Source organism: Lagenorhynchus albirostris, chromosome 3, assembly GCF_949774975.1.
Source record: "Lagenorhynchus albirostris chromosome 3, mLagAlb1.1, whole genome shotgun sequence".
NCBI lineage: Eukaryota > Metazoa > Chordata > Mammalia > Artiodactyla > Delphinidae > Lagenorhynchus > Lagenorhynchus albirostris.
The window spans coordinates 33,164,279-33,182,601 of NC_083097.1; the positions used below are offsets into that span (position 1 = coordinate 33,164,279).

Sequence of the window (18,323 nt, forward strand, 5' to 3'; positions counted from 1 at the left end):
GAGCCATTTCTGTTTATAAATTTTCTTCATTTAACCCCACCTGTCTAGTAGCCCACTGACATTCCTTGCCATCTATTTGGTCTTTGACTCAAATCAAAGAGCCCCCATTTGGAGAGGAGGGAGACTTGAGGGTCCACAGACTCAAAAGTCAAAGTATGTATTGACAGATAACTTCAGTCAGTCACACCTTTCTTCAATTTCTATATGGCAACAAATTTCACAACAAACTGTATTAATAATTATAAAAGATACATTAATTTGAAAGCTTTTCATTTTTAATTTCAAAAATAAATACAATTTTTTTAAACAAAGAAAAAAAATATTACATGTAGAAAGAGAACAATTTTCTCAAGGAGGAATATAAAATTCTAATTTTGGTCTTCTGTCCATTCAGTTGGGTAAACTACTAAGCAAATATTGAATTATTAAATTATCATTCAATAAAAATTCACTGCCGGCTGCGTGCGCGCGGGCCCTTCCGACGTCGGCGCGGGCGGGCGGCTCCGCCTGGCCTAGGGCTCCTTTGCCCCGCCCCGCTGCCCGCCGTTGTGGCGTCTACTTCCGGGCCCTCACCACCTTTAGCGAAACCAACGAGAAGAAACCGCCTGCATGTAGAGCAGCCCGACCAGGAACGTACCCGAGTGGCGCGCGAACGTGAGAGGAAAGCCGTGCGCGGCTGCGCTTTACCGCCCCTGAGCCGCTCTAGACGCGGGGAAAATGCTTTCTAAAAGCAGTTCATTTTTGAAGGGTGTAATGCTTGGAAGCATTTTCTGTGCCTTGATCACTATGCTAGGACACATTAGCATTGGTCATGGAAATAGAATGCACCACCATGAGCATCATCACCTACAAGCTCCTAATAAAGAAGATATCTTGAAAATTTCAGAGGATGAACGCATGGAACTCAGTAAGAGCTTTCGAGTATACTGTATCATCCTTGTCAAACCCAAAGATGTGAGTCTCTGGGCTGCAGTGAAGGAGACTTGGACCAAACACTGTGACAAAGCAGAGTTCTTCAGTTCTGAAAATGTTAAAGTGTTTGAGTCAATTAACATGGAAACAAATGACATGTGGTTAATGATGAGAAAAGCTTACAAATACGCCTTTGATAAATATAGAGACCAATACAACTGGTTCTTCCTTGCACGCCCCACTACGTTTGCTATTATTGAAAACTTAAAGTACTTTTTGTTAAAAAAGGATCCATCACAACCTTTCTATCTAGGCCACACTATAAAATCTGGAGACCTCGAGTATGTGAGTATGGAAGGAGGAATTGTCTTAAGTGTAGAATCAATGAAAAGACTTAACAGCCTTCTCAGTATTCCTGAAAAGTGTCCTGAACAGGAAGGGATGATTTGGAAGATATCTGAAGATAAGCAGCTAGCAGTCTGCCTGAAATACGCTGGAGTATTTGCAGAAAATGCAGAAGATGCTGAAGGAAAAGATGTATTTAACACCAAGTCTGTTGGGCTTTTTATTAAAGAGGCAATGACTAATCACCCCAACCAGGTAGTAGAAGGATGTTGTTCAGATATGGCTGTTACTTTTAATGGACAGACGCCTAATCAGATGCATGTAATGATGTACGGGGTATACCGTCTTAGGGCATTTGGGCATATTTTCAATGATGCATTGGTTTTCCTACCTCCAAATGGTTCTGATAATGACTGAGAAGAAATAAGAGCATGTATATGATCACCGTGTAGGACATGTGGTGTTATTTGTAGTAACAACTGCATATCCAACACAGCAGTATGTTTCTTTTCTTTTTTTTTTTTGTTTTCAGTTTGGTGGCACTGGTTTATTCACACATTGAAGTTTAGTAATACATTTTAAAATAGGGTAGGGTTTTTTTCCTTAAAACACACATGAGAATTTCAACTGTGTTGGAAAGAAATGTTTTAATAATAATAATTTTACAAATAAAGAATATATTTATAAATAATATATTTATGTGATAAATTCTAAATTATGAACATTAAAAATCTGTGTGGCACATATTTTTGCTGATTGGTTAAAAAATTTAACATGTCTTTTTAGCTTTCTAAGATACGCAAATGAAATCTCTAGTTGTGAATTTGTGATTAAAGTAAAACTTTTAGCTATGTGTTTCTGTTACTTCTAACGTTGGTTTATGTTCTAAGCCTTCGCAAGTGCCAGTGGATTTGCTTTCTCAAAATACACAACCAAGCAATAAAGGGAATGTTCCCAACAACAACAACAAAAAAATTCACTCTGCCTCTCCTTTCACTCTAGTTAGAGTACACTTCCCTGCCCCAGTGGTGTTAGGCTTAGCCATAGGACCTGCTCTGGTCAGTGGAATGTTGGTTCTGATGTCAGCAGAGCCCTCACCCATATTTGCACGACTTGGCAGTGACCAGCCATGCGTAGAGTATAACCTAGACAGCCACTGTTTTCAACCAATCTGGGCTCTAGAAAAAAACACATGAAGAACAGAACTGAACCCAGCCTACAACCTGAAGTAAATCCATCCAGCCTGCAGCCTAAAGCAGAGCTACCTAGCTGAATCAAGTCTAGATGAGCAGAACTCCAGCTGACCCGCAGATTACTGAGCATAAGAAAGAACACTATTGCTATCAGGCACTGTTTTTTTAATTGGTTTATTATGCAGCATTATTATGGCAATACCTGATCAACAAAGTATGGTTTGAACACAATATATGTGCCTCTAATATTTGGCAAGCAATTATTCATCTCTGCCTTTAGAACAACTGCTAAGAACGTAAGTTTCCCAAAGCCCTGGACAGAACCAAGATGTTTTAACCCAGAAAGATACCAGGAACAAAATTAGGGGAAAAAGTCAAACTAAAAACTACTTAGGGCTTCCCTGGTGGCGCAGTGGTTGAGGCTCCACCTGCCGATGCAGGGGACACGGGTTCGTGCCCCGGTCCAGGAAGATCCCACGTGCCGCGGAGCGGCTGGGCCCGTGAGCCATGGCCGCTGAGCCTGCGCGTCCGGAGTCTGTGCTCCACAGCAGGAGAGGCTACAGCAGTGAGAGGCCCACGTACCGCAAAAAAAAAAAAAAACTACTTAAATGACAATGAGATGCAGTGGGGGTCAGAAGACCAGGACTCCCACTATAAATCTTGTAATTTCAGCAAATCAATACATTTTTTCTGAAGCCCATCCTTAGTTTACTCATTTGTAAAGTAAAGTTAGGCCTTGTTTCCTACCTCACACCTTTTACAAAAGTGAAAAAAAAAAAAATACTGCACTGGGCATATGTGAATTTCAGTTAACCCATGGCCATGAATTGGGCACGTGACAAAGAACTTGTATAGCCAGTGAGCAGACTGTTTATCTTAAGAGTCCATGTGTCTTCTCAAAAAGGACTACCTCTTTTAGTTTAAGATAAACTAGTAAAGCTTATTTCTTGCAGAGAGCACAGGCCTTTAGATGCAACAGTAAGACCAAAAGCAAAGGCATTATCTTTGGCTCCTGGCTTGTAGCCAGCCTGCAAGATGGCCCCAGTGATTCCTGCCTCCTGGTATTTGCACTGTTTTTAGTCCCTTTCTTTATTGTACCAGGGACAGTCTCTGTGACCAGCAGCATTTGAGAGAAGTGATGGCATGTCACCTCTGATATCAGGTTATAAAACACTTCAGCTTTTTATTTGCGTGTGCACTCTCCACTCTTGAATCGCTTACTCTGGGGGAAGAGCTATGTCTTAAGTAGTCCTATGGTGAGCCTCATGTACCAAGAAACTGAAGCCTCCTGCCAACAACGGCATGAATAATATTGTTGGATTCTCCCCCAGGCATTCTTTCATATGAAACCACAGTCCTGCTGACAGTATAACTGCAACTTCTTGAGAGAGCTTAAGCCAGTATCACCCAGCTAAGCAGCTCCCGGATTCCTGACTCACAAAAATGGCAAGATGATAATTTTCATCAGGGGCAATTTATTATGCAACAATACATGACTAATACAATAATATATCCCCACACATATACTTAAACAAGAGATGCTGGGTTGTTGGCCTTGCCAAGATCTTTCACCTCAGTGAACTCTGCTAAGAATTCATACCACTTGGCTACTTTTAGCCAGCATTTTGTTTGTTTGATCAGTTTTAGCTTATCATTATTGAAAATGTGGATATCCTATTTTTCTAATTACTCAGTATTCTGCATTGATGGAAGGTTTTAATAGTTTGTGTGTCTGCTTTTAGTTTTCTTCTGCATTCTTACCACATTTTAACATCTATTTTACCATATGTGGCAGATTAAAGATGGCCACAAATTTTTTGAAACTTCTCCCTTCTAGATATGATGTCTATTTCTCCTCCCCTATTACTTCTCCCCCAAATTTTTTTATTATTAAGGATCAAATCAATCTTTTCCTTAAGATGGACCAACTTTAACATGATATAGTGAAACTAGTTCATTTACCTATAGCTACATATAAATCTAAAGAATATACGAAATAAATCTACTTTTTCTCAGTCTTATGAAAATTAAAATTTTGCACATTTTCAATCAGAGGGGGAGATTTTGTATGAAGAAGTTAAAATAAGTCAATGGATAAGAAAAAAGGCAATAAAATATATCCAATGTTTTATTTTTTACAATTAAAATTGGGTCACATAGAACACTCAAATATCTGAATTTCTATATCACAGAGCACTAGTCAATGCAATTTTTTTTTTACCAAAAAGATCTTCTAATAAAAAAAGAAAGGAATATAGAAGTTGAAGACGTCCTTAAATTCCAGTCTCTCTAACCAATTAGAGAAAATCTGCCTAATCTGATCAAAGCCCTCAGCTACAACTAACATAAATGAATATACGAATTTAAGTCAATATTTTTATAAAAATACATACAGTTAAAGCTAAGGAATAAAGGCGCAGACATAGAGAATGGACTTGACGACAGGGAGGCAGAGGGGAAAGCTGGGGTAAAGTGAGAGTAGCATCTATATAGATACACTACTAAATGTAAAATAGCTAGCTAGTGGGAAACAGCAGCATAGCACAGGGAGATCAGCTCCATGCTTTGCGACGACCTACAGGGCTGGGATAGGGAGCGTGGGAGGGAGGCTCAAGAGGGAGGGGATATGGGGATATATGTATGCATATGGCTGATTCATTTTGTTGTACAACAGAAACTAATACAGCATTGTGAAGCAATTCTACTCCAATAAAGATGTATAAAATACACACACACACACACAGTTAAAGCAAAGACAAAGGCCATTACAGAAAACATCCTATTTCCATAAAAGCTGAGGTTAGTGCCTTTTTGGAATGCTACTTAGAGTACATACAGAAAAGATGCCACATGTTCAGATGAAAGCCTGGAAAGGGAAGCAAGTGTGGTCTGTCTTAGAATTGGTGATGATGGGAATCAAGGGTCACCTGATATACTAGTTAAGGCAGAATAGTGAATTCAATCTTGCTACTGACTTAAGAACAGCAAAGCAAAGTCTAGCTTTCTATAATCCTTAAAATAAGGATTAGAAATAAAGTCTCAGGGCATCTTGCAATATGAATGTTTCCAGAGAACTGATCTTTATCATACTTCTACAGAAAAATCAGGTTTAAAAGTTTGAGAGGCTCCTACAAAGAAAGTAAAAATGAGTCAGTAATTGAGATACAAAAAGCATTCAAGACTCTGTACTCCAAGATGTTGAGACTTTACCCGAGTTCCTTCTATAGGATAAAACCAGTTATACTAGTGTTTGATCCTGGGCCTCCTAATGTAAAACATGTAGAACCAGAAACACATGTAGATCCCCTGCGGTCATTAGCCTCTTGATTTCCCAGAACACTTGGCTGAGCTAGAGACCCATAAATGGTAAATGGTGAGTTTGGGCTTTTAACCAATTTTCTGCTTCTCTGTCCATTGTTTTCCATCTGGCTCTATGAGTATTTACTTCCCTGTTGATATCAGAAATATTTATCCACACATTAGTCTGTGCTGAGAATGAATGCTGTTTCCTTGAGGTGCCTGTCTCCCCATTTGGAGACAACAGGAGTACATTCGTATGGTCCAGATCAAGGCATCCGCATTGAAAGAGACCTCTAGCCTGGAAATCATTAAACTTCAGCTCCAGTCCTGCATTTTCCATTAGCCTAGGACAAGTTACTTGACTTCTGTGGGCATGAACATTTCATAGTCATTCTGAGGACTTTGGAGTAAATCATTTTTTTAACAAAGAGTATGGACTTAGGAAGGTTGTAGTGATGGGAGAGAAAACTGCAAACATCTGGAAATGTAGTAGAACTTTTTTTTATTTTTTTTTTTTGCGGTACGCGGGCCTCTCACTGTTGTGGCTTCTCCCGTTGCGGGGCACAGGCTCCGGACACGCAGGATCAGCGGCCATGGCTCACGGGCCCAGCCGCTCCGCGGCATGTGGGATCTTCCCGGACCGGGGCACGAACCCGCGTCCCCTGCATCGGCAGGCAGACTCTCAACCACTGCGCCACCAGGGAAGCCCAGGAGAACTTTTAAGTTGCTCTTTTTGCTGACAAGTTTAATCAGATTTTTAGAGGCTTGTGACTTAAAATTGAAAACCACTGGACTAAACACTTTTATTCTATAGACATAAGTTGAATACGCTCGAGGCATTGGGTCAGGCAAGGTAGAAAATACAAAAATGAGTGGGACAAGTAACCAAATCATCAAAATCAAATGTACAGCACATTAGTGCCACAGAGAAGAACAGACTGTAGTTAAGTATTTAAGGAAGTGAGAGATTACATCTGTCTGGAGGCAGGAGAGTGGGAATTAGAGAAAATAATTCAGGTTTGTGCATGTTAAGGGAGCAAAACATTTTAAGTACAGAACATAACATGAGCCAAACACAGCAGCCAAAAAACAAAACGTATGGTATGTGAGGTAGAGCATGCAGACACATTTGGCAGGATCAGTGAGGGAAGCAAAGGATGAGAGGAATAAAGCAGAAAGCCAAACAATGTAAGAATCTAAAAAATAAAATAACACGTACACCTGAAAATAGGATCCTGGCTATGACTTATGCTAAGTCTACCGCAGGGCTTGGCTCTCCCAGTGGCTTTTGATTTTATGGGAATATGTGCTTAGCTTCCACTAATGGGGAACATCTCACCCCTTACAAAAAAAAAAAATATATATATATATACACATTCTTCTTTGCACAGAAATGCAAATTATGCACTAACTAGATCATGGAAGGATACTTGTTTGCAATATGAGAGCTGAAACAAGAAGGCAAAGCATTGCTTTGTTTAACCCCAATTGGAAATGTGTGCAATTCAAATTTTTTGTCACTTTGCACATCTTGGTGAATGACTGAAAAATTGCCCCAAGTATTGGTTTGGGACTACAGATAAATTTTAGTGAGTAGGTGAATCTGCAAATGTGAAATACATGAGTAATGAGGATTAACTGTGTATATGTCTGTATGTATGTGTATGTGTGTATATACATATTTTTTTACATATATACCCTACTTGCAACTTAACAGAATTACTAAATAGAAATATTTGTGTATTGTAAATGATTATGTTATTTGATTGTCTTCTAAAGACCTTCATTAGCATTGTGACATTGTCATTTTAGCCATCAGCCTCCTAGTCACAGAAATGTTTTGTGAGCAGATAGAAACAGGTCCATCTCTCAGGGACAGACTCTCATTAACCAGCTCACGACAGATGACTAAATTCAGTACATTCTTTTATGAAGAAAACTACTCAGGGGACAAGGCATTATACTCCTCTAGCCAGCATATTCTTTTTCTAAGCCATTCCAAATGGGAGACCAAATAATACTCTGAAGGTGGCTTGGTAAGGATGGAACTAAAGAATGCTAGTTATATGATTTGACTATTTACTAGTATCAAGCCAAAGGAGCTAGGCCCTAAGAGCAATGAAGAATTAATTATTGGGTAAATTAATGTAAAGGAATATGCTTTGGGTAAAGTTACCCAAGTACCTGTGTGGCTATGGTAGCCTGGATTTTTTTTATTAGCATATGGTAAATAAGTATTTTTGTAGTAATGTTTTAAGAAAGAGGGCTTGTTTCCAAGTGGCACCCACATCTCCCGTTTTATAAGTTAAACTTTTTCTTAGAGAACGTCCATAGAGAAAAATAAAATCATTTCCTGCTTTACCCAGGGGAGAAAATATTGCAACCCACAAGGAGAAAGTACAGCTGAGTTCTGGCAGAGATGAGTAGAGAGAATCGGGAGGCAAGGTACTGGATTCAGGTACTGATAATTGTCCATTAGCTCCAGACTTCTACTTGGTGATAGACAGGTACCATCCGGAGTGAGTCTCAATTATTCCCTCGTCCTTCTCACCTAGCCCTACCAGTCTTACCTTGAAAACATATCTCAATGTACACACCTTTCTCTCTTCTCCCTACTCTTGGTACTCCAGCCACACTGAATTTCTTTATTCCTTGAATGATTCAAGTTCTCTCCTTCTCATCATTCTCTCTGCTTCAAAAGAATATCTTTTAGCTCCTCAATGGATGACTGATCACCCTCCCTCAGGCCCCAGCTTAAATTTCTCCTCCTCAGTGAGGCCTCTCTTATCTTGTCCATCCAATCCTAAATGGCCTTTGCTAGGTCCTCTCTCTTCATTTCCTTCTTATACTTATACAGGCTACAGTGGTCTTGCTTATCTACTTGTTCACATGATCATCATCTAGCTCCAGGCCCTGGCATATAAGCACCAAGAAGATTAGAAACGTACTCCCTCATTCACCACTGTGATTCCCAAAATCTGAAAAAGCGTTTGCTTCACATCAGACACTCACTGTTTGTTGAATAAATAAACATAAAGTCTACCTACGTCACTTATTTTTCTTAATAATCCTACAAAATAAAGATAAATGAATGAAATCACAGTTTTTAATTATAAGATTTTGAACCTCTTGTTGTTTCTTATGGCTTTTCAAATTGAGTTCAGGAAAGTTTAGCACATAATCCTAATCATGATGGTAACTCTGGGAAGTAGGCTGTTGAATGCCAGCTCTCCAAAGTTATTTTTCTTGCTGACAAATTTTCAACAGATATAAGATCTTATTTGACTTCTAAACTCAGGTGCAATAAAAGTAAGTATAAAAATAATTTGATATAATGAAATTTTTGTAAGTAAATTAAATGTAAAGCAGATAAGAGCTTTTAGGTAAACTTTTTAGGAATAATTATGTTTTAGAAATGTCTACTTTAAAATAGTCTTTCCAGATTTTGGTAACTTGAAATTTTAGAGTTTTGCTACATTAAATTAAATGATAGAATACCTAGGTCATTTCCAATGAAATAAGACACTGGAACATTAATTACTGAACATAAGCTTCCTTTTACAGAGAAACTAAAGATATTTAGAACTATTAATAAATATGTTTGGTGTCACACAGATATTTTCTATTAAAAAAAACACGTGTTATTAGGAACTACAAATAGTATTTATAAGTTTGCCAATCTACAGAATACTAATGTAAAAGTTCATAATTGCTTACTCAGTTTTAACTAGAAATTAAAGTTTTTAAAAGTTGAGAATTTAATTAATGTATGTAATTAAAACTGAAAATTAATGAAAAATCATCTTTGTATGCAGGAAAAGAAGGTATAATGAATGGAAATGCATTTTCTTAAGGCAAAAGTCAGTAATTTTTTCTAAAGCTATTTATTTCTAAATGGGAAAAAATAAAGAATAAATTAATATGGATATAGAAAGTTGTAGGTTTGTGAGGAAAAATTATCTTCAGAAAGAAATTTTATGTCTGGGCAAGAATGACTAAAATTAAAATAAATTTAATTGAGTGAATGAATTTTAATATTAAAGGTAAAGAGATGCAAAACCTGAATTTTGTTTTCTCTTAGTTAAGAGAACAAAGTTTTCTTGGAATGTTGAGCTGCCTTTGATAAGAAATTATGAGTTACCTTGCCTTTTAAGTGATCTGTTGTAATTTTCTTGTTGTTGTATTTGCCCTTGAAATCTTTTATTGTCACTTTGGTTAAGTGAATAAGTACTGTTTCACAGAGACCTATAATCCTATCTGACCAAGTGTTTTAAAGCCTTTTTGATATTTTTGACAAGCTTCCCAAGGACCAAATTCTAGGTGAAGTTCTTTTGACCTCTGGCTAACTTTGGGATGCTTCAAATGACCTCTGAAACATCTCAAAGAAATATTAAACTAATTAAGATGATTTGGTATGATAAATTACATGGGAAGCATTGTCAAATGACTGGTGATAAACTTTCTTAGGTTATACTATATGAGTAAATGTTATTAATATAAATGTTCTAGAAATTATATGAAGTTTTTAAAAATCTGGTATGTACCAGTAAAATTTATCAGTCATGCTTCTAGTTATTATCTTAAAATATTGTATGCCACAGCAGTAACCATGTTTTTTTGTCAAGTGCATTGTAATCAGGTTTTTAACTGTGCCTTTAAGTCATTTTTCATTCATAGACAATTATTGTTTCACTGTGATGCTTTTGCAAAAATGCTTCATCTTCCAGAAGATTCATAGGAAGAACTTTTTGATGAGTACAGGTTTCTGATAACTTTCAGATCATACCACTGAACTGGGTAAGAAATTAAAGCCTGATGGCTTCATAAACTGCTAACAAAAGATTAAGATCAAGGATTAATTATATAAGACCGAGTGAACAGATAAATACAGTTATAATTTTTATATTTTCTTTTCTGAAATATTGCTGGCTTTTAATCTGTGTTTTCCAGATATAAGGAAACCTTTTCCCTTAAGCCATTTATAATACTACAATTTAGTAAATTATAGCTTTGTAAGCAGAATTGAAACATTTTTATTTTCTCTCTACCTGATCCCTCCAGAAATTGGAAACTCTTAGGTTGCCAACAACATTATCAGGTAAATAAGGAAGGCCACCTCCTGACTGGTGTAGGAATCTCAAGATATTTTCGGGATCTTGAGAAGAGAGGAATTCACCCAAATCTATGAATATTGCAAGCAGAATCTGATGGCCAGTCCTTGACATGTGTTTCCTAGCCTGGAGAAGACTTTCAATCGGAGATTCCCTATAAAAAGTTTCAGCACAGGTAACTTAAAAGAGCCTGGGGGACTTCCCTGGCAGTCCAGTGGTTAAGACTTCACCTTCCAATGCAGGGGGTAGGGGTTCAATCCCTGGTCAGGGAGCTAAGATCCCACATGCCTCGTGGCCAAAAAACCAAAACATAAAACAGAAGCAATATTGTAATAAATTCAATAAAGACTTTTAAGATGGTCCACATCAAAAAAAAATCTTAAAAATAAAAAATAAAATAAAATAAATAAAAGAGCCTATATGATCAATTCTACTTATGTATATAATATCAAGCCAAGCTTAATGAAACCAGACTTATTTTGCAAACAAATTAGTCTTAATTTGGCTATATTTGGTAGGAATGAGGGTAATTTTAGAGAGAAAAAAAGATTGTTTCAGTGGATGTTTTAGTGCCAATTGTTTTGAGGTTTTGTATCTACTGAGGTCTTGTCCTTATTACCTACATCCTAGAATGCTCCTTATTGCTATGTTGCATTATTTTAAAGTTTAATTAAATTAATAAAAGGACATTCTTGGGCTTCCCTGGTGGTGCAGTGGTTAAGAGTCTGCCTGCCAGTGCAGGGGACGCAGGTTCGAGCCCTGGTCTGGGAAGAACCCACATGCCATGGTGCAGCTGGGCCCGTGCCAGGGCCCGCAAGATGCAACTGCTGAACCCATGTGCCACAACTACTGAAGCCCATGCGCCTAGAGCCCGTGCTCCACAAGAGAAGCCACAGCAATGAGAAGCCCATGTACTGCACCAAAGAGTAGCACCCGCTAGCTGCAACTAGAGAAGCACACGTGCAGCCAAAAATAAAAATAAATTAAATAAGTTTTTAAAAACCAAATAACTAAAATATTTTTTAAAAATTAATAAAAGGACATACTAAATTTGCTTCTGAAACTCATCTATCTTTGGATGAAGATCAGATGCCCCCATGACCCACAACTAGGTGATCATGTGTACTGCAAATGACACCATTTAAAGGACTCTGTCTTTAACCTAGATGTAAGGACCCTAATCAGGTACTCTTAACTAGCTTGTGTTCAATAAAACTGAAGGAAATTGACTCTTGAATTCATACTTCCCACTTAAGAAGGGCCTCTGCACTGGACTGGTCTACAGAAAGGACTACTGACCCCAAACAACACCCACACCAGGATGAGAAAAAGATGACAGCAGTGGTGGTAGACAACTGATCCAAGAATCCAGACCAGGCCTGTAAGAATCATCCTACTAATTCAACAGATTGTTTACCAAATGTTTACCTCCCAATCAAAATTGAAAGTTATTGTTTTGCTCCTACACATACTGTTGCCCCCAATGTTCAAGATGAGAAGAAAATTCTCTAGTGTAGTTGTCAGAGAATAACTACTCATGTATCACTGCTTGCTTTAAGTCTACTGCTAAAAGCACATGCACAATGTTTGTGTGACAATTCAGTATAACTGATAAATTGTATAGCCTATAAAATGATTGTATAGCCTATAAAATGTTTCCCCATTAGCATACCTCTGAGCTTGTTCACTATGTCTGATTAGTTTTCCTCCAACATGGATAACTAGGCAAATAAACAAACAAACAAAAAGGAGGCCTAGCACCAAGGGACATGAATCCATGGCAACCACCCTGACATTAAAGGATAAGTATTTTGATCATCAATGCTTTCTTTTGAAAGATTTGCAAACAAAGGGGAAATGACAGAAGAAATTCCCACATTTTGAGGTATGGGAAAGTCATTCTGGCTTATATATGACCTGACTTAAACTTTATGCTAACCAGAACAACCTGTTTTGTGGCCTATCAAACATGCATTGTACATCTGCTTTAACCATTAGGAAAAAGAATGCATTTTAAAAATCAAAATAGAGAAACTGTGATTCAGGCATCCAAAATAGAGCTGGGTGGCCATTGTAGATGTGGCTTCAGATGTGTTCCTGTATTACTGAGTACCTGAATTTTCTGAATTGTATCAGAATCAAGGACACCCCCAGCCATTTTCAAAACAACAGCCAACTGCAACATTTTGGTCTCAAGGTCTCCTCTTGTAACTCTCAAATTTTTTTCCTACTTTAGGAGTAGTAATAAGCAAGATAGCTTAAGCCACACCCTCCCAGCAGAAGGCATTATATTTTTCAGCAAGACTAGTACTAGACACTAAAATTGCTTTTTACTAGATTTCAGCAGAAAAAGAAGACATATATGTTGTGGCCAATAGCTCCTGTAATGTATATATTAATAACACATCAGAGGAGTTCTCTGGTGGACCAGTTGTTTAGACTTCGCCTTCTAGTGCAGGGGTGCAGGGAGCTGGGGTCCCAGGTGCCTTATGGCAAAAAAAAATAAAAAAAAAATAAATAAAACGGAAGCAGTATTGTACCAAATTCAATAAAGACTTTAAAAATGGTCCATATCAAAAAAAAATCTTAAAAAAAAAAACACATCAGAAGTTAAAACCTACTTACATAGAATTAGGCAGTTGGCTACCTGGCTATAAGTCTACACAGAAGTGCCAGGTCCAGGCTAGTTTTCAGGAATATTCTTCTGGATTCCCCAGAGAATAAGATTTATTTTCCAAGGTTTATTAAAGTGCAGGCTGTCACTCTTCCTTCTACTTCTAATTGGGTACCTGATTATAAAATGTGCTTTAAGCTGTTGCATCAAAATGGTGTACCAAGGGACTAAGATCTTAATCAGGTAAGATTCGGATCCAAAACCTGGAACATGGGAATATTTGTGGCTTGGTGTACAGAATTTCCATTCAACAAATTGAGGCAGAACTATGCTGTGTTTCAGCAGGAAGTAACCAGAGCAGTCGTCGCCCCTTTCTTTCTAAGATTTGGGGAAAATTGAAACATAAGGGGGGATTGAAGCCGAGTGCCCCTAAGATTGAGTTCCCCTGCTGAGTTTATGATTAACCTCTCTATGAAAAACTTTATTCCCTTTCTTGTCCCCTCTGACCCCAATCCTATGCTAATTGAACACCAGTCAACCAGAGTCAGATGACTAAAATTGCCGTTGTCAATAACATTGTTAAAGGATCAACTCAGGTTGTTTCTCCAGGGTAAGATGATCTCACAGACCTCCAAGCCATAGACCACCATAAACCATAGACATTCTGACTCCTGAAACTATGATTAAGAAATGTCACATGACGATGATTAATCCCAGCCTCTTTGTTCATCCCCTTTTGAAAACCCCTAACTCAAAGACCAGGCTTGTCTCCCACTCACTTGCTTGGTACCCTGCAGTAAACCCTTACTTTGCTTTACATGCCAGGGGCACACAATGCTTCTTGCTTGGTTACATTACTTGTAGTCATAAATTAGGATATTCAATCTTCCATGTCAAAAAGTCTCAAAGGAGATTTTTACAGGCATCCATAAATCCTCTCAATATTATAATAATTCAGGTTGAACCACATGATATAGGATTTCTGAAGGCAAAGTCAGTCAAATATTGCAATTTCATACCATACATTTTAATAGAATTTGAGAACTGGATGGGATCTTAAAACTTATATGGTGCCACAGAACTCCTACTGGAAGATAAACTTATCAGAGAAAAACAGTTTGCCAGAGTCACCCAGTCAGCTTGTGGCTAGACATGGCTCTGAGAACCAGACCTTCTGACGTTTGTCCCACTGCATTCTGCTCATGAAACGTGCCTCGAATTCCTCACAACTTTTTAAAAGTAAAATATTTTAAAAAAACAAGCGTTGCATTTTGGACAAGCTAGGCTACTGATTTATTCAATATGTTTAGCTTGGAGATGGTTGGATGACAGTACACCAATTTTTGCTTCAGTTCTTAATTAATAGGATATTATTTCACAATAAAGTGAGACTGTCATGTCACTCCAGCTGGGGCTCACAGGCCCCTTGGGAAATTTATTTTGGAACAGCTAATCTTTGCAGTACACTCACTGTTCTTTAACTAAGATTCACTGTGCCCAGCCACATAAGAAGTAGTTTCTGCTAATTGGCTAATGATACACACACGACTCACTTCAAAGTCATTCACAACACTTTTTCCAGCAGTGATGTCTGTAGAGCATTCAGTTCCCTAGGGCATTTAAACAATGGCACATCAAACTGATACTTTTCCAAGAATTTCTTTTATGAAGTTCTTTTAACAGGCTGGAAATCACTGCATAATTCACAAGACAGTCCTTTTTGCAAATGTTAATGGGGGTCTGGTTGTGCCTATGAGCTAAACTTACATTAGACTCTGGGCTTGAGTCACACCACAGATCATGAGATACTCAGAGCAGCATTCTCTGCATCAGCCCTGTGTCCTTATGGCTTCACACAAGGATGGAAGATTGTAACTGCTACAAAAGGAAATGAATACACTCAGTAGCCTCCCATGCCATTTGACTGCATGTTTATAATAGTGCATTAGAAAGAAAATCTCCCTATTTATGTCTACTACTATTCCTGCTGATTTATGGCTCTCTAATGCACTGTGTTTTAACTATCAGTGTTTAATATCTACCATTTTTCATGATACTCTACTTGACTTCATGTAATGAAAACTCCTGTTAGGAACTTTCGAGATGGCAGAAAATATGTCTAGGGTGACAATAAACAAGAATTCCCAGTTGATGGTCTTGGACCATCAATATTGTAGCAAGTTATAACATTCACAGCAAAATAGTTTATAATAAGGGTAATGTCCAGAAGAAACTTTTCCCTGAAATCTGGAGACAGACATTAAAATTGCTTGATGCCCAACAGTAATGTTATTCTTAGTAGTTCTAAGGTATTTTTGTGGTTAATAATTAAAAGTGAATTTAAGGAAATGGATTACACATCACCTTTCAGAGCTTTTGCCTCTACCAAGCAACCAAGATACCTTTACCCACTAAAATTGATTTCCAAAACTGAACTATTTGTTTTTCGCTGTTTTTGTCTTTTATTTCTTCTTGATCTTTATCTCATGTTTTATTTGCACTTGTTTTATACATAGATGGACTGGGAAAATTCTTAAGTATAAGAGTTGCTGACACTGCAACCCCATTCAGTCTTCCTACTTTGCAAGCTCAAGGACTCAGACAAAAGAATGGGGATGGTAATAGAGCAAAATTGCAAAAATCTGCTCATTAATGTGCTGTAGTGCCCCTCTCCCCTTCCCTGTCTCATTTCCTCAGGTCCTACAAGTGCTTCTTAGGATTAGCCCACATGTAAACTATGTATACTCAAATCCTCTTGTCAGGGTCCACTTCAGGGTAAATCCAAACGAAAACATGTATATGTATTAGATATGATGTTTTGTCAGTTATATGTGTTGTAAATATTTTCTCTAATTCTTTATCTTGATGTTTCAATTTGATGTCTCTTGATTGACAGCAGTTCTTGTTTCTAATGTAGACAAGTTTATCAGTCTTGTCCATTAAGGACAGTGCTTTGTATTTTACTTATTTTCCTACTACAAATTCATGAAAATGGTATCTTATACTATATTATAGAATTTTATTGGTTTACCTTTCATGTTTAGATTTAAAATTCATCCATCTAGAATTTATTTTTATGTATGGTATGAGGTAAGAATCAGACTGACCTGCTTTTTTTCCCTTATGGATATCCAATTTTCTCATTATCACTTGTTAAGACTCATCCTTTGTGACTTTGCCATAAATCGAATGTCCTTATGTACACTGGTCTGTTTCTAAGCTTTCTATTCTATCCCAATGGTTTACTTGTCTATGTTTGCAAGACTCACTTGTTCCCCCTTACCCCTTTAATGCAACAACATTTGGGATCTCAACCCAGTGTAATTGAACTCATCAGGGTTTACAAATCCCACCTGGGAAATCTGGACGCCAGTGTATCCCTTATTAACCTCACTGTCAAAAATGCTGCTGGGCCTCATGTTTGTCCACCACAGAATCAGCGACTATACCCAGGAGAAAAATATCCTTATGTGCAGATCCTTTATTCGCTCCCAAATACTGGCCTGGTAATTCTCATACCTTGTTAGCATTTCAGTTACTTTAAGTACACTTTTAAATGTATTTTGACCAGATTTTCCCATTGTCCTCAATAGAAAGATTGCTCCAAATTACCTATTTTGTCACCATATTTAAATCATCCATATTTGTTTTATAGAACTCAAAACATTGAAAAACAATAAATAGTATTTCCATTATCATGACTGTGTAAATATTTACTACAGAACCCAGCAAGCTTTGGGATACCTTTTCTTCTCTTTGTTTTAAATGTCACAATCTTTGTGCCATGTAAAGATCTTCCTAACATACTAGGAAAACTATGGCTCTTTCCTTACACTGCTTTTGATCTGTAAAACCATATGATCATTTTCTTGAAATCTGAACCATGTACTTCTCATGGAGCTTTTTATTTCCCCTTGGAAACCAACTGGCTTTTTCTCCCTTTTGTGAGATAAGAAGCAGATGTTATTTCACCGTTTCATTAATGCCTCCCAGCTCTTTAGTTGATTTTTCCATTACTAGAATCCACTCCATTCCTCTTGTTAAGGACATTCTTCTTGGAGCCAGTTGACTTCCTGTTCTAATTTGGAAGAATTCCTTTCTTATTTATTAGTTTTATTTTGAGAAAAATGCATAAAAGTGTAAATCATAATATAAAAAAACAAATACCCTACACCCAGAATTAATAACTGCTTGTCACATTTGCCTTATCTTTCTTTTAATAAGTAGATTAAAGCATACTAGATAAACATAAAACCTCATTTATTTTCATTTCCTAGTCTCCTTCTACCAATCCTGCACATACCTACAATCACTGCATGAACTTAGTGTCTGTATTTTTCCAGTGTTCATACTTCTCATACATAGGCATAACAATATATTGTCTGAAAGCCATGTATATCTATTGAATATATAAAACGAATATTGAATATTGAATATAATGAATATATATAATATAATGAAGAGTAAAGTGTTCTAGTTTTTACTTTTGTGTTTTCCACAATCTGTTGCAGACCATGTCTGATGCTACCATAGGTTTGTGATACGTAGCTTGAGCCACAAGCAATCCACTAGTGAGTTCAACTACACTAAACTAGTCTATATCTTAATTGTTAAATGAGACAAATCCACTGAATGCATACTTGGATGTTGTGGCAATATCAAATAGCCATAAAATTTCTGAACTCATTCCTGATTTCTCATAATGGGCCATAAGGAACAGTCCACACACCCACAATGATTCTCAGAACATATTTTGAGTAGCAATGTCTAGAGGATGCTGCTTTTAAAGTTACATTAAATGGTTTAATACTAACCATACAATTTGACATTGACAATTTGATTTATTTC

The 18,323-nt window shown here is 37.3% G+C and overlaps 1 protein-coding gene across 1 annotated transcript; it reads left to right on the forward strand.

Annotated features, from left to right (window-relative positions):
* The first annotated feature begins 576 nt into the window (after window positions 1-576).
* LOC132518023 (C1GALT1-specific chaperone 1-like) lies at window positions 577-1,990 on the forward strand. The gene has a single exon (XM_060146037.1). The coding sequence runs from the start codon at window positions 718-720 to the stop codon at window positions 1,672-1,674; it is 957 nt and encodes a 318-aa protein (XP_060002020.1). The 5' UTR covers window positions 577-717; the 3' UTR covers window positions 1,675-1,990.
* The last annotated feature ends 16,333 nt before the right edge of the window (window positions 1,991-18,323 follow it).